Genomic DNA, 22048 nt, shown 5'->3' with positions numbered 1-22048 from the left:
GTGTACTGACCCACTGTCTGGCATGCGGGGTCACGGCTGCAGCAGACTGGCAGAAAGCCCCATTAAGCCACACACGCCCCGGCTGCATTTCAGCATCCTTTTTCCTCTGTCCTCTTATCCTGCCTGTCCTCTTATCCTGCGGTGCCTGACAATCTGCAGCACATGACTGATCACAGCTTTGTGTCACACTAATAGAGATGCAGTCTGAGGCTTTGGAAAGGATACATCAGCACAATGTAAGGCCCCAGAGGCTTTTTTTGGAATTTTTTTTTTGTCTGGGAGCAGTTGATAGACAGCATGTGAGGTTAACCTATCTGACAGCCAAGAAGCAGCAAATGGGTTGGAGATGAGACCTGACAAACCCTGGCCACCCATCCCTCTGATGAGCATCTGGGAACTTCGGACCATGCCATCTATATGCTGGATGCTGACTAGGTTGGGGGAAAAAAAAAAAAAAAAAAGAATGACGGCGAGGAACTAAAATCTGAAATTGAAGTCTTTAACGGTCCATCCGTCGTTCACTTGAGTTGGGCACCCCTGCAGCACAGCGACCCATCCTTCCTCTGGCATATGTGCCTATAGGTAGACCAGATGCATCTCAGAAAAGAATTTAGCTTGCAAGCATTAAACAATGAAACGTCTACAATTCGAATCTGAATTTATATTAAAAAGGGTCTCATACCATGTTAGTTAACCACAATGTAAAGTGAGTATCTCCAGTTAAGGCAGCTGGGCCGCATCTGCTCCAGATATTTTCTGTAGCATTATAAATAAAATACACAGGTGGGGTCTTGCCATAGCGATGTCTCCTTTTTACGACCTTGAAATAGTGGGGAAATCAGCTCTCATAACTATACAAGCTTATTACTCACCCTTCAAGTAAAACTTTTTAATTATACTTGTCCTGAATTATCAAGCATAAGAAAATAATTATGCATGTTGATGACATAGCATGTGCTGTATTGGTGACAAACTAGTGGCAAACAGGACAGAAGTAGTGCAGCACTACGTGTCAGAAAATACCCTCCTATCTCCCCGAGCAAGCACAGACAGCATATTTTACCTGCTCAATGCCTCCCCTTACTTAAGATTAGTCTGTCTGAGAAAAGAGAGATTGTCCTTGAAGACAGATAAAAGTTCTAGACAGAAACTGTTTGGTTTTATCCTTAGCAGTTAATGAATTGGTAAGGGAAGTTATTATGTAAAGAATCCCAATTTAATCTCAAAGTCATTGGTCACAAGATGTTTATTCGTTGAGAAGTGGAAAAAGAAAGTCCTATTTACCAGTTTGGCAAGTCTTGGACTGTAGAAAATTTGTTGTTAATTTAAAAAGCACCTTAATTTCCACACGGCCTTAGCAAAATGATACCGTGCTTAAGACTAGGCTCAACAATGTGATATATTTTTGGGAGAACTACATAAACCCTCTGTTTTAGTTTTGCTTCAGTTCAGTAAAATGCATTTTGTATAGGAGTCAAATAGTTTTCATGCCACATCAGGGCAAGATCGAGTATCGATAACACCACTGTTCAGGGTTACGTCAACTGAATGTAGCCATTCGTTTCTCTCCTCTTGCATTTTTGTGTAGACCGAATTTTCTCCTAATGATGAAGCTAGCTAGCTAAGGATCTCAGCAATTGGGGTGCTGGGTGAAAATGAGCAGTTATCTGACTTTGCCTGTGGCAGGACATTCCACTTAATCCAGATTTCTGTTTGCCTTGAAATTCCAGTGCCAAGAGGAGGTGAGCACGCTTTGCAAAATTCTGGCAGCTTCTCCTCTGTCCCCCTCTAGACCTTGAGCTTTATGCTCGACAGGGATAACAAGCTTGTCTTGAAAATCTGTCATCACACACATATCTAGATTTAAACCACTGCTGGAATTTTTACAAGGTGACATGGTTGCTGAGAATCTATATTTGGCCAACGGACAAGTCCAGGCAGTTATCCTCTGCTTGTTTGGACAAGTTAGTTGTCATGGAAAATTAGCACTACGCTCTCACTCTGCTCTAGTGTATCTTTAAACACTATCTGCAGCACTCGTGTTCTCTAACAAGTCTTTTCACTATTCAAATATGATTTTAAAATGTCACCATGGGCAAAGAAAAACCCTGCAAATTAAAAAAGGGAGTCAGACTAAAAACTAACCAGTTCTAGTTGAAGTGTAGCAATTAGTACCTATCAAAATAACATACTTCCAAATGCCCTACACTTAAAAGATATTCAAAAGTATAGAGCGGGAGATGACAGGCATATAGGACAATATGACAGCCTCCAATTCTCTTTGGATGTAAAGTTATCTCCTCGTTTCCTCTCCTAAAGATCAGTGGAAAAACAACTTAAAGGGCACAAATGAGCACTGTGAATCAAACTAGTATCCAAAGGTGTCATTACCTATGAGCCAGGCAATGAACACTTTTACTATTGTGTCCCTGAATTTATGTGGACTATAAGCAAGGGTCTCTGCCTTTATTAACCTCAAAATAAACTGACATAATGAAGTTTTCTGTCACTAACATGCTGCAGCTGGATTTACAGAAGCACAAGGTTGCCATCAGAAGCCTTAAGGCTCTTTAATCCCAAACAAGGTCTTACATTTCGGACGCGGCGCTCACGAAGCGGGGGTCCAGAAAGCTGCCAACGGCGGGGGGCTGCGTGGCCTCGCCCCGCGCAAGCAGGGCTGTGCCTCAGAACCACGTGTCCGAGGGGAAGCCAGAGAGATGTTCAACATCAATGGAAGTTTTTTTTTCAGAGTTTTGGTAAAGTGGGGCTCTGTAGGGAGCATTCATACTCTTTTGGGCTCGCTGTTAGCAACAAGCCCTGTTCTTCCAGTTCCGTCTCCTCAATGCTTCACATCCACAAGCCACAACATGTTTTGTTTGCCACAACCCGACGGTTTTTGTGGAGCGGCTGTAAACACGGTCGGGAGGGGGTAAAAGGGACGACGGACAAGAACAGGAGCGACGCAGACAAGAAAAAGCCGCCGGCAAACCGCAGCCCGGGCGTCCCGCTCCCCTCCAGCCCCCCCCCCCCCCCGCCGCGGGTCTGACCAGCCCCTCTTGCTGCTGCCAGGCCTTCCCCCCTCAGCCCGGGCACCGGCTTTTCTGTTCCGCCCGACGCCGCGGGCCCGGGCTCTGCCTCTCCATCCCCTAAAGCCCCGGGGTGGGTCGGTCGGTCGGTCGGTCTGCCGGCCGGCAGCCGCCTTGCGTGAGAGGAGCCGCCTCAGGGGCCGCGCAGCGCGGCGCAGGCCGCTGCCCCGAGCCCGTTAGGGGGCGCTTAGGGGAAACCCGCTGAGCCGCGCCGCTCAAAATGGCGGCGTTGGGCGCGGACGGCGCTGCGGCGTGTTAGGGGCCCTCCCCGGTTCCTCCGCCCGCCGGGCAGCGGAGCGGGAGCGGCTGGTGGTGCGTGGGGATCCCGGTTCGCCGGGCGGGCGGAGTGGGGGGGCGGGTGGGGGGTCGCTGGCAGCTCGCTTTTGGCGCGCAGCGGCCCGGGTGCTGGGGGAGGGGCGGCTGCAGCACGGCGGGGCGTTCGCTCGGGGCGCGGCGCTGAGGCGAGCCAGGCCGGGGACGGGGACAAGGGGCGCGGAGACGGGGCTGTTTCTCCACGACGACGCCGTCGTGTTCCCCCCCCCCCGCCGCCGCTTCTGACGGGCGCGGTGAGTCAGCGTCGCCCCCCCCCCCCCCCCCGCCCGCCCCTTCTCCTCCTCCCCCCCCCGCCGCCGCCGTGACTCGGCAGCGCCGCCGGTCATGCTCAGGCATGTCGGGCCGCGGCCGGCGGAGGAGCTAAGCCCCGACTTGCCTCCTCTTGGCAGCGCTATATAAGGGCCCAGCCCGGCCCGACTCGGCCCGGATAAACCCGCAGCCGGAGCCCGGCGTATGGGTTGGACGAGGGCACCGAGGTGAGTGGGCACCGCCGGGGGGGGTGGCTGCGGACACCGCGCTGCTTCCCCCCCCCCCCCCCGGGGTGTCTCTGTGCGGGGGAGGGGGAAACCCAGGTTGTGTAGCTGCGTTCCACGTTTTGAGGTTGTTCTCTCCTTAATTGCAGGCAAATGTGCAATACCAAGATGTCCTCCCTTACGGATGCCTCTTCTGTCACCGCTTCGGAGCAAGAGGCGCTGGTCAGTAGCTCCGTTGGACGCGCCAGTTTTTCATGCTTTTTGCAGAGTTTTTTATCTGCTAATTCAGAAGGGCAGCTTTGCTCAGCGAGCGATGGTTAGAGAGAAGCCAGGAAATCCGGTGAAGATGGTCTCTCTGATTCTGTAATTCTGAAGGAAATCTTTCTCATTCGTGGTTGAGAGTTGAGGCTGATGGTTTAGGTCTAGACTCTGTTTCCTGGAGACCTCTGATGGTCAGGTTGCTTTCTTTCAAAAAAAAAAAAAAAAAGGATCTTATGGTCTGATTAAATCATAGTAAGTATTTTGTGGTGGAAATTTTTAACGGTTCATAACTGAAGAGTTGTGGAAGACCTCTCTTGTGCTAAACGTACACTGCCTGTGAAACAGTCTTGTCATTACAACTGAAGGGTTTCAAATTTGGCATTTTCACTTCCTCCTCTTGGAACTCATAAGCAAGTTGTAATAAGAGTCTTCGTTTGTGTTTATAGCTTTGTATATCCAGGCTTTCCATCATACAGTGACAGTTCTGCTGTCCTGGCTTTCTAGGCAAGTTTTGCTGAGGATGGAAGCCTGTATGTTATATCTGAGATATGAGTTAAAAACGGCGTGTGTACAATGGCCGTTGAACTGGATTACTTTTTGTAGAAGGGTAAAGCTTAAAATTGTAGACTGATAGCAGAACTTCAGAAAAGCAAAGTAACGGAACAGCAGACTGGTCAAAGTTGGTGTTTTTTTCCATTTGTTTATTCTTTTTTTAAGTCGTCATAATGTGATGCTACCGGGCAGAAGAACTTGATACTTGCAGGAGTCGGGGAGAGAGGGCTGGGGAGTAAAAGGATCTGAACCCACGAGTCTACTTGTGGATTCAGAGATCTGAAACTGTGCTTTGCCTTCCTATGCTCAGCTGTCGTTAGTAGTTGAATAAGTTACTGTTTGCTTCCTTTTTGAAAGTGTAATATATGCCGCATGCTCTAAATAATTCAGCACTTAGGAAGGGGTGAATAGACATCTAACGGTGTCCACAAGCTTGTTTATTGTTTTCATTATGTGCAATTCTTGCAACTAATCTCTTGTTAATGCATTAAAACTTAACGTTGGTTTTAACAGATACTTGAAATGGAATGTAGGGAAGTCCCGTCCCGCCCCGTCCCCCTTCCCTTAAGCATTTATTCCTTGTCTTGTGATATGTTATTCACGCTTTCCTATAAAATGTTTCTTTTCTAGAATATTTCTTTCTTATTTTAGGGAATATATTAGGATAGCTAAATATTAGCCTGTTCTTAGAATGGTTATGCTATTGTTGAAGTGTCAGTGCTAGAATATACTGCACTGGGAACTGTCAGTGGCTCCACAGGCATTTTCTTTGCAGCTGTGGCAGCCCCTGCAGCTTGTTCTCATCTCCTGCACTGGTACTGGCACAGCTGTTTGTAGAACAGTGCAGTGGATGGGATCAGGACATTGCTCTGGCAAGAAGAATTAAAAAAAAGGGGGTGGGGGGAAAGTGATTTTTTTTTTTTTTTAAACTTTTCCCCCTACCTCAGAAATTGTCATTGACTGACAGCAGATATAACTCTGCTGGCACAGTGGGTGGGTGGGAGGCCATTGCAGAGGTGGCAGTGGTGGAAATACAGTGGAAAGGACAGAGTGTGCTTATCCTAGCTAAAAAAAGTCTTCAGAGGTAACGCAGCCCAGCTGGTAAATACAAAACCGCAGTCCCAGAAACTGTCACAGGAAGAGACTAGCAAAGAGGTGGACCGGTGTTTTGGTTTGTGACTTGTGCTGTGGACCTGACAGACAGTCACAAAGGTCCGTTTGCCTTCCTCCCTTCTCCTTGGGAGTTGCTGTAAAGGAGCAAAGGAGTGAAGCTGAATTCTCCAGGACCCAGCCTTGTCCTTGGAACTACCAGATGAGTCCTGTAGCTCGAATCGAGGAATCTGTATGTACCAGTGGAAGATGAGGGTTTGAGCTAAGATGTACAGTGTTTGAGAAGTTTAGTATGATTGGGTTTGTGTTATTTGCTTTTAAGTTTAAATTTGCAAAGTAAAAAACTTGGATGCAGTTAGGTTTTAATGTAGTTGTGTGTTTGTGTATCAGATTAATACAGGAGGAGGAAGCCAACCTGTATAGTGTTTTGTTTGGTGAACAACTGGTGCATACTGTTTTTCTTCTTCCCCACACAGGTTAAACCAAAGCCGCTATTGTTGAAGTTGTTAAAGTTAGCTGGTGCAGAAAAGGACACTTTTACTATGAAGGAGGTGAGAACTTTTAATCTCTAAAGGTAGATTACAGTGAGTACAGACAGATCGTTCTTTTGTCTTGGGTGAATGGGGGGCAATGTAGTTCACAGCTTATCTAGAAGATATTGAGACAAGGTATTACTCTTATTGTCCTGCTGACTTGTTAGCTGGTGTTTAGCAAGTTTCTCAAAATCTGAACAAAAGTATCTGGTGGTCCGTAGAATAGCAGCAGAGTACTTGGGGAATGATAGATGAAAGTTGCAGCTCAAGGGGAGTTTAGGCAAAGTGAGAAGAGCAAATCTCAATGAATTTAATGTGTTTTCTCTTGCACTTAAACTTGAAACAACAGAACCTGGGCATTTAATGTCTGTATGTCATTTGTTTTACAGGTAATATTCTATCTTGGACAATATATTATGTCTAAACAATTATATGATGAAAAACAGCAACATATTGTACACTGTGCAAATGATCTCCTGGGGGATTTATTTGGAGTAACAAGCTTTTCAGTAAAAGAACACAGGTAAAATGGGATTCTTTTCTGAGAGTCTGGTTGTGAAATGATGGAGAACATAATGCGTATGGCCTTTTTTAACTCTTTGTATCTTCAAAGATGGTAAGCTCTCTTTTATAATTACATGTAGCTAACTTGCAACATCTCTCTCTTTATCCCCATCTAAGGAGACTATATTCAATGATTTCCAGAAATCTGATAGCAATCAATCAACAAGGTAAGCTAGTTTGGGAGGACCTTTTGTTTTGGGAAATGGCAGTAGGGGAAAATACAACTTACGTACCTGCATGTAGTGATCAGATAACATTGATCTCTCCATAATTAGCTACTTGCTTTTACACACTACTGTCCAGAGTGATCACAAATAGTGAATCAAAGCAAACACTGTTTCTTCTGGGGGAGAAGAAAAAAATTCTGAACAGCATTTGGGTAATTTTTGTCAGACTAGAACCAGAATAAGCACAATCAGAGCTGAACACAAAGAGGACTAAATTGAAAAATTAGTTGTTTGCTTGTATGTCTTACAGATAAAGCCCTCAACAACATAAAAAGTTTTAATATGAAAAACTAGCTTCTTGAACTTGAAGTGAGGGCAAATGTTTTTCATTCTTTCTGTTAGTGTTCTGTTTTAGTTTTCAAAACTGAATGTGGAGTACATTTAGAACTGTTCACTCAGCTACACTTGAGTCCTGTTATAAAAGATCTCTATACTTAAATGTAGCTTTGCAGTAACTTTGTGGGTAGCTGCTCCATAAATGGAGTGCTGTTACTCAATATAGCTGTAATTTCTGAGTAATACAAGGAGTGAACCAGAAGTTAAACAGTGGAAGCCATTTTGTAAATTGGCTTCTAAATCCATATTAAGACACCCTTTGTTTCTGATTCTTCCTAAAAGCAAGTGTTCAGCTGCTGAAGATGCAAAACATGCTCTCTTTATTATCCCTTATTTTTATGTTTGCAAACTTAAATTACCTCTCAAATTCTTGAAAGATAATTTATTAATTCAGTGTCTGTCTGATAGTAAGCATATGTAATTAACCACAGTTAATTTTTCTTCCAGTTAATGTCTTTTTAATTCAGTGTTCCCATAAGATGATAGCTAGTAAAATAAGCTTTGGAGAGGAAGAAGTGTAAAATATTTCCTGCCTATATTCTTTCATACCTGCAGAATCCCAGCTAATGCACAGCCTTCATTTGAAGGCATTTGTAATAAAATTCTGAGCTATTCTGTGGTTCAGATATCTTCTTCCTCCCAACTTTACCGCTTCAAGTAAGCTACAGGGGAAGTGCTGCACACACCTGAAAAGCAAAGGGGCAGGGTTGTTTTTTCCATTGTTGCAAAATGTCTGGATTTTAAGTTTAGAATTTACTTTGTAAATGCTGTGCACGCAGTTAACTTCTCTCCCTTGCTTTTATTCTAATGTTTTTGAGCCTGAAATTGACTTTCTGCTGTGCTGTATTACGGTGTTTGGTTTGGTTTCAGAGTCTACGCTTGCTGACACACCTGAGGATGATGCCAGATTTCAGCTTGAAGAAGAAAATGTTCTTACGGTGATTTTTTTTTTTTCTTTTTTCCTCCAAATAAATGTTCCGAGATGTAAATTCCGTTTAGTTTTGTATGATAGTGTCAATGGTTTAGATACAACTAGTTGATTCTAGCCTTTTACTTCATATTTGTGCTCAGGCTTACTCAGTGTTTCTGTTAACCAGGAAACTATGCAAGAGTTAGATGAGAAGCAGACTTCATCAAACGTGACTTCCCGACCAACTACGTCTTCTAGGAGGAGAACACACAGTGAATCTGGTATGTGCAGATTTATGATGCAGAGCTTCCAGTAGCATGGCCACTTAGGGAAAGAAGTACATTCTGTTGCCTTACTGACTTTGAAAGATGCTGACAAATACTATTCATGTTTCTCTGCTTATCTAAAACAAAATGTTCAGTCTGGAAGAAATACGCAATTCCTTGCATTGCTCCAGTATCATGTTACAGTTTGGACCTTTAGAACTGTTAGTAAGGTGATGGAATAACTTGTTCCACAGATCTCTTAAACTTGTTCACATCAGCAGGACTTAATCAGCTGTGTTATCTTCGTGAGGAGAACACTTTTGTTTGTAATAGACTGATGTAGTCAAATTAATTTCAGTTCCCTCTGTAGACAGCCACAAAATTTTACATTTTTGCTTGCTTTCTAAAACCAGTTTTCATTGGATTTCAATTGGTGGCAGACATCAAAGGTCTGGTAGTAACATGGGATGATTTGGGATATGTTGGAAGTGTTCTCTACAGTTCTACTTAAATAATATTCTGTGGAATTTCATAGATTAGTTTGTTCCATCAGTTACTTCTGTTACCTCATGACTTGGTGGCTGTAATTACCTGGGCAGTGATAACCTGTCGCTGCATAGAACTTTCTTTTCTTCAGTTGGTCGGTAGCATTTTTCAGTTCCTCAGCTTTTGTGTAGTATTTTTTTTGTGTTCATCGTAGGCCACTGTTATGTTAGTCAGTCCAAAAACTGTGCTGCGTTGCTGAGCGGTTTGCACTAAATTAAAAGAACATTTTAATGTTGTAACAAAAACTGGTGAAAGGATGGAAAGTCTCGGTTAAACTTCATAACCTGTAATATTTAGGCATGACCCAGAGCACATAAGGTCCTGTGTTGTGCTTACTTATTGTAGGTTTGATTATTAACTCTTGTCTTTGCATCCGTTTATTAGTTTGTTACAACCTTAAAAGTTCTTTTAATATAGTGTTTTTATGTACACTTTTTTTCTAATTTATAGGAAATCTTCCTTTTAAACCACTATTCTTGTTAAATTGGGATGGTAGCGGCTCCTTTGGAGCCGCTTATATAGTGTATAGAAACGTTGTGGTGATACAGTATCAGTACAGCATGGAGCCATGACAACTAAATGAGGACAACGATGGACAGGAGCAACCCTTGGGCCTGGGGGCACCAAATTTGGTGGGGCTCTCAGGGCGGAAAAAGAAATGAGAGGGGCTGAGCCAAGAAGCACCAAGGGAAAGTAAGAGAAGTCTCAAAGTATGTACAAGTGTTTTGTTCTCTTTTCTTTTACAATGAAAGATTCAAGACTTGAAGACTCGTGGATTGTCAGGGTGTGTTTTGCAAGGCAAGGGAGAAGCTGGGCAATAGAGGGTGGGTGCAAAAGGCACCTGTAGCGGGGCAGCAGGCTCTTACCCAGGTCTGTTGAACAAAGTTGTGAGGCCTCTTGGGGAGTTTTCACTCCGCTGCACTTCTATACTGACTTTGCAACACCTTTTTTTATAAAATAGTTTCTTACCGAACACTCTGAAAGTCAGTGGAGCTGAATTTTGACTTGCCTACCCCTAAAATGCTGTCCCCCTACTCCTTATGCTGCTGTAGGTGGTTGTTTCAAAACGTGATGTATTTAAAAAGCATTGTCTTTTTGCCTCCAAACCAAGCATATTTAATAAGCACAGCTAAAAGCAATGCTTTCAGAGTTCAATTTTTACATAGTATGCCTTGAAGGTTTTCTTGCTATAGTGCGTGGTGAAAGTCATAAAGGTTTGTTACAAAAATCCTGTTGAGTAAATACAATTACGTGTAGTGCAACTATTAACTGATAAATTTGTTGAGGTGTCTGAAACTTGAACTTAGCTTGCTTAGCATGAGGTCCTTCATATGCATGTGACCTGGGGAGCTAGTTGCCCTGTCTCCCTGTAGATTCTGGGTTGGACTTAGCCGCCCTCTGAAAGTGCCTTTCTGTCTACTGACTATAGAGGGAGCTAGGACAATCAAGATCCTAACTGTATTTCTTCAAATTAGGAGGGGTTTTAACGTGTCATGTGTGAAGTGGGAGTAAAAATGCTTCCAAATTTGCAGTTATTTTATTTCCTGCATGTGGAGACTGCCATTTACAAGCTGTACCGATGGGACAAGTGGGGAAAGCCAGCCCCTGAAATACTGACTTCAGGAACGTTTCACACTTCTCATGTTTCTTGGTGTTACTGTGTCTTTCTTAAAAAAGTTTTTGGTGCGTTTACTTTTTTCCCCATAAAATAATGCTGAATGACTTTATTTATCCTAAATTCCTATATACATAAATTATATTTCAAGCTTCTGTTAAGAATATTCAAAACTGCATATTGCATAGATAGTTTTGGAGTAATAAAAATTCTTGAATGTGCCCAGAAGAAAATTCTTCAGATGACCTGCGTAGTGACAGAAGAAAACGACACAAGTCAGACAGCATTTCGTTGACGTTTGATGAAAGTCTCTCATGGTGTGTAGTCAGTGGTCTGTGCCATGAAAGAAGCAATAGCAGTGATTCAACAGATTCTCTTTCCATTCCTGTAAGTCAAAATATTTTTTTTTTGTGGTACAAATTTTGCAGATACCACAAGTGCAAATATGCATCTTAAAACATCATGTTCTTAATTAAAAGCAGCAGTGCCTTCAGTGGTGTCTGAGGAAGGAAAAGAGGCTGAAAGAAAAGTTGGTGTGGGTGGTGGGGTTGGAGTTGGTGGGTGGAATGGAGTCTTTCAAAGATCTGCTGACAAAGCTGAAGTGAAATTTTGTTAAATATTAACTTTGAATATTCTTTCAAAAACAGATTCTTACTGCTTGGCACAGAATTGAAAAAATGCCAGATACATTTTGTGTTTTAAAATAAGTATTCCTTAAAATGCTAAGATAAGAAAAGCAGTCACAGACGTTCCATAATTCAGAATAGTTGGTAGTTCCAGTACAGCTTTGGTAACTGTACATAGTAGTGCCCTGATGATATGCTGTGTTCATTTTCTAAGCCTTTACTGTTTTTTATTGTTTTCAGCAAACACTGAGGCAAATTACCTGTGGTTAGGTTAAGTCATGAAGAGCTAAACTAACAGCACTCCTAGTCATATACTGTATTCTGAACTGACAGAACTAATACTATATCTTCACTCTTGCTATTCTGTAATTGTTTAGCCACTGTCTCAAATTAAGGTTAACGGAGTTGATGAGAATAGAGAATTTAGTGACATGCAGCCAAAAGACAGCATCTTCTGGCATCTGTTCTTTCACTTTTTAGGAGAGCCTTTGTGAAACAGTAGCTGCAGTCTTCAAGCTGGCTGTAGGTTGACTGCAGCCTCTTATTACAGAGCTGACAAAAGGTTTTCAGGTCTCGCTTTATTTTTACCTACCTATGGTTTGTCTGTCTCATAAAAGACGTTCTATCTAACAGCAGCTGGTCTCATTTCTTCCATAGCTAATTAAACTGAGTGGTTTTATCTCATGAGCTATCTTTAACAGTAATGGTCATGGATATGGACTGGTGAGGTTGAATGTGTACTTTCTTTTTTTTTCAGGATCTTGATGCCAGTTCATTAAGCGAAAATTCTGATTGGTTTGACCACAGTTCTGTTTCAGACCAGTTCAGTGTAGAGTTTGAAGTTGAGTCTATTTATTCAGAAGATTATAGCCATAATGAAGAAGGACAGGAGCTCACAGATGAAGATGATGAGGTACATATTTGGTTTGTTCGGGTTTTTTTTGCCTGGGGAGGTGGTGAGAGGGGGAAGGAAACTTGCAGGAATACTTCATGTTGAGATTCCAACAAGAAGTAGTAACTCTTCAGGTTTATTGCAGGACTGCATGTGCTATGTCACAAACTGCACCCAGTTGTTTATTAAATCAAATTACATGCCTGTGCAGTTGGGTCACCATTATACACCCACCAGGCAGTAACTGGAACAGTGCTAAGGCTTTCTGCAGGCTCTGAAACAGACTCTTGACAGTCTGGAGAAGTCTGTCTGTTTAACTTCACTCACTAGCTGTTGGAGTCGGTGGCAGTGTGTGTACTTGAGTCTGTCTCTACATTTTTAACTATAGAAGTATGTGTTGAGCTTTGACAACACTTCTGATAACTGAATGAAAACTTTCCTAGTAACTGTTTGCAAAGGGATATTTCTGAATCGTTCGCCTCCGTGAATATAAATGTTTCATAGAGATGCTGAACCACAATTTTAGAAATTTTCATTAGGCGGCAAGAAGACAGTAAAATTGTCATTACTATAATTTTCAAGAGATCTAGATATCTGGAATGTCAGGAATGAAGTGGGAAAATTTTTTTTTCTGGGTTAGTTTTCTGTTACTTTAAAGAGGTGCATCAGCTCGTGGCAAGATTGGGTAAGTACCAGAGGCAGAATTCGTCAGGGACATACATGATTGTGATATTTCGGAGGCTGAATGGGATTGACTGTACTGATGTGCACTGGGTTATAGTGCTGTGGAGCTGCACCCTCAGGTAAGGCGGTGATTTAGAGGAAGAAAGGATTGAGGTGTGCCCCTGCTCCCAGCAACAGTGTCAAGAATTGCAGAATGGTTGAGGTTGGAAGGGGCCTCTGGAGGTCATCTTATCCATCCCCAGGCCCCGGCTCAAGCAGAGCTGATTGCCCAGGGCCATGTCCAAATGACTTGAATATCTCCAAGGGTGGAGGCTCCGCAGCTGCTCAGGGCCAACCGTGCCAGTGCTCGGTCACCCTCACAGTGAGAAAGTGTCTCCTGACATTCAGACAGAATCTCCTGCGTTTTAATTTGTGCCAGTTGCTTCTTGCCCTGTTGCTGAACACCACTGAAAGGAGCTTGGCTCCATCTGCTTTACACCCTCCTTTCACGTTTTTATACACGTTGGTAAGACCCGCCTCTGCCCCCCAAGCCTTCTCTTCTTCTCCAGGCTGAAGGGTCCCAGCTCTCTCAGCCTTTCCTCCTGTGAGAGCTCCTCTGATCTCGTAGTGATCTCGGTGGCCCTTCGCTGGACTCTCTCCAGTAGCTCCATATCTCTCACGTACTGGGGAGCCCAGAGCTGGACACTGTGCTCCAGGTGTGGCCTCACCAGTGCTGAGCAGAGGGGAAGGGATCACCTCTGTTCTAGAAGGTGGTACCTTCTATCTGTCTAGTCTACGCTTTTCTTCAAACTCTGTGTTAAAAGCATGAACAGCATTTTTCCGCCCCCCGAACCAGCCATCAGATTTTTGGAGTTACTTGCTAATGTGAATTAACATGTATGCACTACTTACCACATTTGATTAAAAGTGTATCAGAAAATCTGTCAGATTAAAAAATCTGATAGATTTTTTGATTGCCAAAAACCAGTTACATCAATACTTTATTTTTATAGGTATATCAGCTGACTATTTACCAGGATGAAGATAGTGATGCTGATTCATTTGATGAAGATCCAGAGATTTCTCTAGCTGTGAGTAAAAACTTGACTGGCAAAGCATCTTAAGTTGGGTGAACTGAGAGAGTAGATCATTGAGTATAGATGAATTCGGTTGCTACCAGTAATCTCTTAAGAATTAAATGACTCTTTCTTGTATGCTTGAAGATTCCAAGACAATATTTTTAATTATTGGACATGTGATTATTAAGGAACCTTGATTTTTTAATTATTTCTTTTAAATTAGTAAGCTTCCTAATCCGTTAAAAAAAAAACCCCACACTAACTTACGGTTTTACTGACTTAAGGGAAGGATGTTTTTTGGAGCCTGAATCTGACTTTTTGCACAAAAAGGAAAAAAAAAGTAATCTTAAAGTCATGGATATTTAGAAAACTCTTCCTATAAATCATAGGATTTAGTTTTATTGTCCAATCTGAGTGAAGGAATCTGTACCATAAAAATGTGAAGGCAAACCTGTTTTCAGAACAGTACTGTAAAATTAAAAGATTCTGAGGCTTTTTCTAAATTCTGTGAGACCATTCTTGAAGTGTGGGAAGAAATTCAGGGGTTTGAGGCAAAGTATGTAGGCATACGTGAAAAAAGCACACGCTAGAATTAAAATGCAGCATATCTTTTTATTTGCGTTTGCTTTTCAGAGTTGAAGCTTGAGTAAAGCTGTTGTCCAAAACTGTCTGAAGTGTTCCAGTCCCTTGATGGTCTGTAGGACTGAGGGACTTTACTATGTGTGTAAAACACAGGGCTAGCCACCACCTAAAAACACAGCACTACTTATGTAGGGAAAAATATGTCTGTATGTTGTTTTTAGGAATTAAAATTGGTCTTTTAAGCTTTTGATGTCACTGATGTTATTCAGGACTCAAAGAAAAAGTGCTTTGAATCCTCTAAATAAGTTTTGGGTTTGTTTTTTTTTTTATTTTTATTCCCCGTATAAAAATGAAGTGTATTTTTAATGAGATAACGGCTTATTTTCAGCTTAGCCTATGATGCAGCCGTTCCTTTTTTTTTTTTTTTTTTTTAATGGCCGATGTTTTCTGTTCTCCAACACTGCTGTGTCAGAGTGCCCTCACCCGGCCGTTCTGCACACCAACAGCTTAGCATCCCACAGGTGGTTAAATGTCCCTTCAGTCTTGAGTAGCTTCCACTTCAGAACTCTATTGTACAAAGTAATGGGAATGGTGACCGTTTTATCAGAAAGAAGTTTTTCATGAGGTTCTCTGAAGACTTTTGTGGTCTGGTTTCTTCAGTTTAGCATAAGAAACAATAAATTGTTATTGTTCCACCTCTATTTTTATTTCACAAATCTACTGCAAAAAAGAAAGAAAATCAGAGAGTCCTTTTAAAATCAAGACTATTTTAATCTAGAACCGTAAAGTGGGGCCAAACACTGAATGGAACATTTAAATTATAACCAAGTTGATAGCTCAAGATAACTATTATTTTGGCAGTAATAAGTTGCTTATAATCTCTGAATACTTCAGTTGTAAGCATTCCAAGTAGCTTAAGCTGTTCCAACCTTTAATTCACTAAAGGATTATTGGAAGTGTCCCGAATGTAGCGAAATGAATCCTCCACTTCCACGACATTGCCACAGATGCTGGGCCCTTCGTGAGGACTGGCTTCCAGATGAAAAGAGTGAGAAATTGGAAAAGAGCAAATTAGAAAGTTCCTTCCCTCTAGAGTCTGAAGAAGGTTTTGATGTTCCTGACTGCAAGAAAGTGAAAATGACTGAAGATAAAGAACCAGCTGTGGAGGAGAGTGAGGATAAAGCAGTACAAATTTCCGAGTCCCAGGAAAGTGAAGATTATTCCCAGCCATCAACATCAAGCAGCATGTTCTGTAGCAGTCAGGAGGACTACAAGGAACCTGAGAAGAGAGAAGTGCAAGACAAAGTGGAAAGCACAGAATCCAGCCTGCCCGTTAACAGCATAGAGCCCTGTGTCATATGTCAGAGCAGACCTAAAAATGGCTGCATAGTACATGGCAAAACGGGACACCTCATGTCATGTTTTACGTGTGCAAGAAAACTTAAGAAGAGGAACAAACCCTGTCCAGTGTGCAGGCAGCCCATACAAATGATCGTACTAACTTATTTTAGTTAGACGGATGTTGACTGGAAAGCAGCAAAAGGAACTTCATAAACTGGTTAAGAGAGTAAGAAACTTATTTTTGTATGCTTATGGGAAAATTAATATTTTGGTCTCTTTACTGGTATTAAAAGTAATTGCTGAAATAAGTGCACTGGAGTTGTTAAGAGGTTAGCCTAATATTCGTAAGTCAACTTGAAGATTTTAAATCCCTCTCAACAGAAGTAACCAATTCCTGTAAACTACCTGCTTCCCCAAGTGTTTTATGTTCCATACAAGTTAGCGGCGTTTGTGTTACTGGATTAAATAGACATTAAAAGCCCAAATTCAATGATTATGAGAGGAGGAACATGTTGAGGAGTTTTCTTATGTGAGTTCCTCCTCATAAGAAGATAGAACATTCTCCAGACTCCAATATCTGTTGCTGCGTGAAGACACCAGGCTCAGTCAGAACCCTCTGAATAAGTCAAATAAATAGAATCTTGTCTCCCTTGTTCCCAAAACTTAAATTCCTCCAAGTAACCAAATTACGGGGGAGATCTTACCAGGAAGGGAGGAAAGATGTGGTAGAAAATCATTTAAGGTTTTGGAAATAGAAAAGGTATTGTGGTTTTTTTTTATTTTTGTAGTGTGCATTGTAAACTTCGGGGCTGTGTGTGTCCTGAGAAGTCACTGATCCATGTTTAGTCTTACAGTTATCTCTTATAAAGCCCTGAGAAACTGGCTTTTAAAATGCTTTTTGGGGTTGGAGGTCTGTACTATCCTGGTTATTATTTTAGCAGCACCAGAAGAGACTTAACAGGCAAGATAAATGAAGGAGATGCTATGTAATGTCAGCTCAGGCAATATTAGAGGACAACTGTATTCTTTTTCTGCACTTGTTTTTGACTTCAGCAGTATAGCGTGCAGCTTGATCACTACATTTGCTTGAATAAAAATAGTAAGGGAAAAAGTCCACCTGCAGAAACAAATAAGGCTGTGTAGTTCTAGTTCACATAGACATTCTTTAAATTCAGTAGTCTTTCCAACTTGCACTGTATTTTTATCTGTATCACAAGAATTCTGAAAATCTGTTGCAAGGTGTTTGGCCAACTCAAAATGGGTCTCGCCGGACCTGTCCTTTACTGCTTTTAGCTCGTCTCCTCACTGTACTTTGTCAAAAACTTTGTGAAACTTGCCAGTTCCTTTATTAAGGAGTCTGTGAACTGACGCGGTTCTGTGCTGCGTTCAGAGTAGGTAGCATAAGTATATTTTTTGTAAGCTCAGGTATCTTCAGGATGTAGTTGGATTACTCAGCTGTTTTCCAGATGGAGAGTTTCTGTACCAGGGAATTGTATTTATTCCTTTGGAAAACTAGATTACAAGAGTTGTATGTTTTTAGCACCTTTTAATTTTACAGGTAGTTGCCGATCATCTGCCCAATAGCGAATGGCAGATAAGTAGTCAGGGGAGTGCCAGGAATGAAGACGCATAGAGTATAAAGTGTCTGTAAACCGGGGCTGTGAACACCCAGACAACAGGTAGGAAAAGGACATAAAGCTGTACGGAAGAGACTCGGCAAGCCCTTGGTTGTTACTTGCCTGCAAAGAAATACCTTCATAGGTAAAGACTGAACTACCGGAATTGGTCATGTTTTGCTCGTACATTTGAGCTAATTTTTGAAAAATACAACTAAAAGATAGCAGTATCTCTGAAGTTTTACCATAATTAATTTTAACTAAACCAAACGTAAACCCCAGCTGTATATGTTTCTTCAAATTCTGACTTGCCACTTGCTTGCCCCTTGCAATTTGTAAAGTGACAGGGGGTAGCTGGAAGTTCTTGAAGTTCTTTGGTCAGCAGAAACCTTTCATGGGGTTTGATAACCCTTCAGCTGGAGATAGAGAAGTCCTTTGGGCAGGTATTTAAATATTTCAGGTAAGGATGCTTCTAATAGCAGTGTGAATTGAGGTTGATAGCCATTTTCCTATTTTTCTTAATTTTTTATTTGATAAACCTAATTGCAGTGAAGCTTGCGGAGGCTCTTCCATTGCACCTGCAGGTCAGAACCAAACAGTGGTCGTATCACGGTCTGGAGTCTGCAGCTGAGAGAGAATTGCAGACGTGTTTATTCAGGAGAAGCGTTGGTAACGTGGGGACTGTACTGAAAAAGCTTCGTCCACTGACATCGTCTCCGATGCCTTACGCTTTTTCAGTGCAATACCTTCTCTACAGTCACTGTGACGGGTGTGTCAGCAGTTCTGGGGGAGCAGCTGTTGGACAAATTATACTGTCCCACTCGTGGCATTCTCTTCCGCTCTAATCTATCCCCTTTGGCGATCTCCATGTTTAAAAAAAAGTACTTCAGCTCTTGCAAAGACATGTATGGTCACAGTGATGATCTGTGCTGCTCACACTCACTCAGCTTTGGGATTTTTCTTCAAAAACAATTTCATCTCCCAGTAACACTTTCTGTTTTGGCAAAAGATAAAGCGAGAGCATACTGCATAATGAATTTTCCCTTTTATGATCTAAAATCTTACTTCCCTAGCATGTCTCTGTTGTGGAGAACAGCGCTGGAAATACCCGCTGCTCCATATGGTGCTGAGGAAATGGGTAATTTTGATTTCTGCATCTATGGCCAAACTACTGTCAGAGTGAATCTTTGTTTTGAATTACATTTTCTGGCTTAGTATTATTCCTCATAACTTCTCGTAAAACTTTAAGGTTTGGTTTGTTTGGTTTGTTTGTTTGGTTTTTTATTTTCCCACCCCGAAGGATGCCTCCCAAATAAGGGAGTGGCAAGGATTGGTGTCTGTTCCAGTTCCTACAGGAGACGCTGGTGGGGAAGTGTGCGCCTGGGGTTTGGGGGGGCTCTGTGTGACGCCCCAGCCCGGTCTTCAGTCAGAAAGGCTGAAGGAAACCTTGGGGTCTGCCTCTGCGCCGTCACCCCAACCTGCGCTCAGGTACTTGTGGGCGAGCGGTGGCCAGCCTGGCGTCTGCCAGCCCTGTCCTTCTGGCCTTGGGTAGCGGCACAAAAGTTGGCAAAATTTTAGTACCGAAGTTGACAATTGTTCTTACTTGGCGAGGTCTTTGAGATCCTTATTTAATATCGCACACATTTTAATCTTTAATTTATTGCAGTTTGTAAATATTCTTGTGCTTACGGTTAGTGTTCTGAGCTTTAATTTATTGAATTAGTCTGTTGGTACGTGTGTAGATACGTAAACATGCATACCTAGTAAATCACAGTCACAAGAAAAATATTTAAGAAATTGTAGCATTATGAAGAGAAGCGTTCAGATTATATACAGATTAAGAGAAGCATAAGATTTATGGCTTTCTTTTTTCCTTCCCTTAAAACAACCTCTGTGTTGAACCTGAACAACATTTATTAAACAGAGATGGAGGCTGGTGCAACTTGAGCAGAGTGAAAATGTTTTGATGGTGTTTGTTTGCCTTTGGAATGCTTTTTGTTCTCTGAGTGCAGCCAAGAAGCTGACTGACTGCTTTGTTGTGCTGGTGACATCGGAGGCGATGCTCTGGAAGATGCGGTGAGGTGACCAGAGGTTTCGAGGTTAATTTGCAGCGGGTTGTAATTGCTTTTGCCTTTGAATGTGTGACCAAGAAAGTTGAAGGGACGGCCAGATGCTGACCAAAACGCGACAGTACACAGTTCTCAGTAACTGCCCAAGTCTGTTCCTTCATGCGCTTCAGGTAGACAAGTTACGTATGAATGCTGCAAGAACTTGCATTTAGTCTTTTTTGAAGTACAGTAAAGCCACTTTTTGATTAAATACAACTCTTGGCCCAAGGAAGTGAAGTACTTACTTAAGGCAAAATTGCTTTGTTTCAGTGTCTGACATTTCTCAAAAAGGCTAGAAGTGTCAAATATTGAAGTACTTGAGAACCTTTAAGAAGTACTGAGTTTTCCCTTAAGATTTATTAGTTATGAAGCCTGCTGCTTTTGTCCTTTAAAAAACTTGCACAGCTGAAGCAGACGTAGCTGGGTTGCTGATTATATTGAACATTCACGCTGCAAAAGATGATGCTTTTTTTGAGCAGCACCCCTTGAATGTTGTTTTAGTGTTGCATTCTTAACGAGCGCATGGGATGAAATCTGGGCCAGGGGCAGTGGCTGCCATGTCAGTTGGCAGGTTGATTTAGAAAAGGGAAAAAAGTGCTACAAAATTTTAATTGATGAAGAGCATTGCGTTTATTCTAACAGCGTGGTACAATTTTTTTATCACCGAGTTCTGTTTGCTGTGAATTTGTTTAAATGTCACTGTCTCCGAAATGTCTGTCTGTGTGGGTGTGAAGCCACGTGCCAGACTCAGGCAGATTTTTCCCCTTAAAGACTAATATGAGGGAAAAACAATTCCTCATTCTTACAGAGAGCATCAACAAGAATAATTGTTTCAGAAAATTGTGTTCTTATAAAACAGAGATGAGGAAATTACTAGAAGCATAATGAAACTGAATAAATGAGTAATGTAGGACTAATAGAGGGTTGAAGAACTGTTCTTCTCCACCTTAACCTAAAGCTGCTGTTGTGTTAGGGCATAACTAGAGGTAGAGTTTATCACCTTGAAGTAGTTAATTTATTCCACATTAACTTGCCACATGTATTGTGGGGCAGCAGTTTTCCCAGGAAGATGGGACATTTTGTTGTGCAACACTCAGCCTAAAAAGGGACATTTGCTGTGGGAAAGAGCGTTGAAGGTGCACAGGCGTAGGGGCTTGTAACCTCTTCTGAGCTCTCTTGGTCACTCGCAGTGCCGGCAGGTGGGTGCAGGCTTTCAGTGTCTGTAGGGTCACCTGTGTACTTAACAAAGCGCGTTACATAGCACGTTTGTACTCTTAATGCACGGCCCCAGCATTATTGTATGTCCAGCGCTTGGCTCTCCCAGCGGGCAGGTGTCTGTCTGTTCCAGGGGCATTGCCTACTAAGGGCACTTCCCCAGCTCGTCCGTCCCTGAGTCAGTCTTAGCCTGAGTTAGTTGTTGTTTAAAGGTTGTGCAAGTAATATAAAACAAAACAAACCCCCCCCCCCCAAAACCTGGGCTTACGGTATCTTTTAACAATGGATTGCACTTAGTGAATGTGAAAAATTGTTGCTTTTAACTAATGTGTGCTTTTTTTTTTAATTTAGCACAGATGCACTGAAAGCTTCAAGTGAATGCCTTGCTATCGTGTGTGTATATCTATTCTACGTGTAAAATTTGTTGGTGATACTCCACCTTTTGAGTAGACGTTGCTTTAACTCAACAGCCTGATTTTAAAGGACAGTTCTTGGTTTTGAGCTAAATTAATCGCCGTAACATGATGATTACATAATACCTAAAATACCAAATAGCTTTTCCAAAAGCAGAGTCTCACATTGTTGTTTGACTACATGTAGCTGGATTGACCATTAAACAGACTAGATCATAGTGAATTTAAATAACTATGCAATCTTGCCACTACTAGCTGAACACACTTTCAAGAACGTGTCACAGTGCATCCCTTCCCAATACCCAGAGCACATACTACCACAGTCAGCAACCATTCAACTACAGCCCTCCACTTAAATTGCATAGAGTATAGATCCATTTCTGAGAAGAATTTTCATGTGTATTGTGTTTCTTTCAGTTTTCAGTTTTTCCTTTTCTGAGGAAACTAAATACTATGTTGCATTTAAAAGCTTTAAATAAAGATTTGTTTATATACTCCTTGGTGCTCAATGACTTGATTGTCTGAAGTTCTGCTACTTGGTTTTCTGCAGGGGTAGTTGAGCTGTCACTGAAGCCGGCCTCTGTACCGGGATCGGGTCTGTGCCTCACTGTGGCTTCCAGCACGTGTGCTAGACACGGTCCAAACTGTCTAGTAGCAGGGCTGTGTAACATACTTGCACATGCTAAAGTCACTGCTAAAAC

At 42.1% G+C, this 22048-nt stretch overlaps 1 protein-coding gene across 7 annotated transcripts; it reads left to right on the top strand.

The window, feature by feature from the left end:
- Nucleotides 1-3267: 3267 nt before the first annotated feature.
- Nucleotides 3268-21841, top strand: MDM2 (MDM2 proto-oncogene). 7 transcript variants are annotated; one of them, XM_052774159.1, is made up of 12 exons: nt 3278-3398; nt 3809-3895; nt 4042-4114; nt 6292-6366; nt 6738-6871; nt 7030-7079; nt 8346-8413; nt 8573-8666; nt 11039-11199; nt 12196-12351; nt 14007-14084; nt 15600-16631. In XM_052774159.1, the coding sequence occupies exons 2-12, from the start codon at nt 3873-3875 to the stop codon at nt 16167-16169; spliced, it is 1482 nt and encodes a 493-aa protein (XP_052630119.1). In that variant the 5' UTR covers nt 3278-3398; nt 3809-3872; the 3' UTR covers nt 16170-16631. The 7 variants fall into 7 exon arrangements, 5 of the variants coding, with proteins under 5 accessions (XP_052630121.1, XP_052630119.1, XP_052630120.1 ...); XR_008233060.1 differs by lacking the exon at nt 3278-3398 and adding an exon at nt 21286-21841 and having other exon boundaries at nt 3721-3895; nt 15600-16221; XR_008233059.1 differs by lacking the exon at nt 3278-3398 and adding an exon at nt 17554-19934 and having other exon boundaries at nt 3721-3895; nt 15600-16221.
- The last annotated feature ends 207 nt before the right edge of the window (nt 21842-22048 follow it).

The sequence above is a fragment of the Harpia harpyja genome, chromosome 23 (genome assembly GCF_026419915.1).
Source record: "Harpia harpyja isolate bHarHar1 chromosome 23, bHarHar1 primary haplotype, whole genome shotgun sequence".
Lineage (NCBI taxonomy): Eukaryota > Metazoa > Chordata > Aves > Accipitriformes > Accipitridae > Harpia > Harpia harpyja.
The sequence above is the reverse complement of the archived record's forward strand: the minus strand, read 5'-3'. Positions and strand labels throughout refer to the sequence as shown.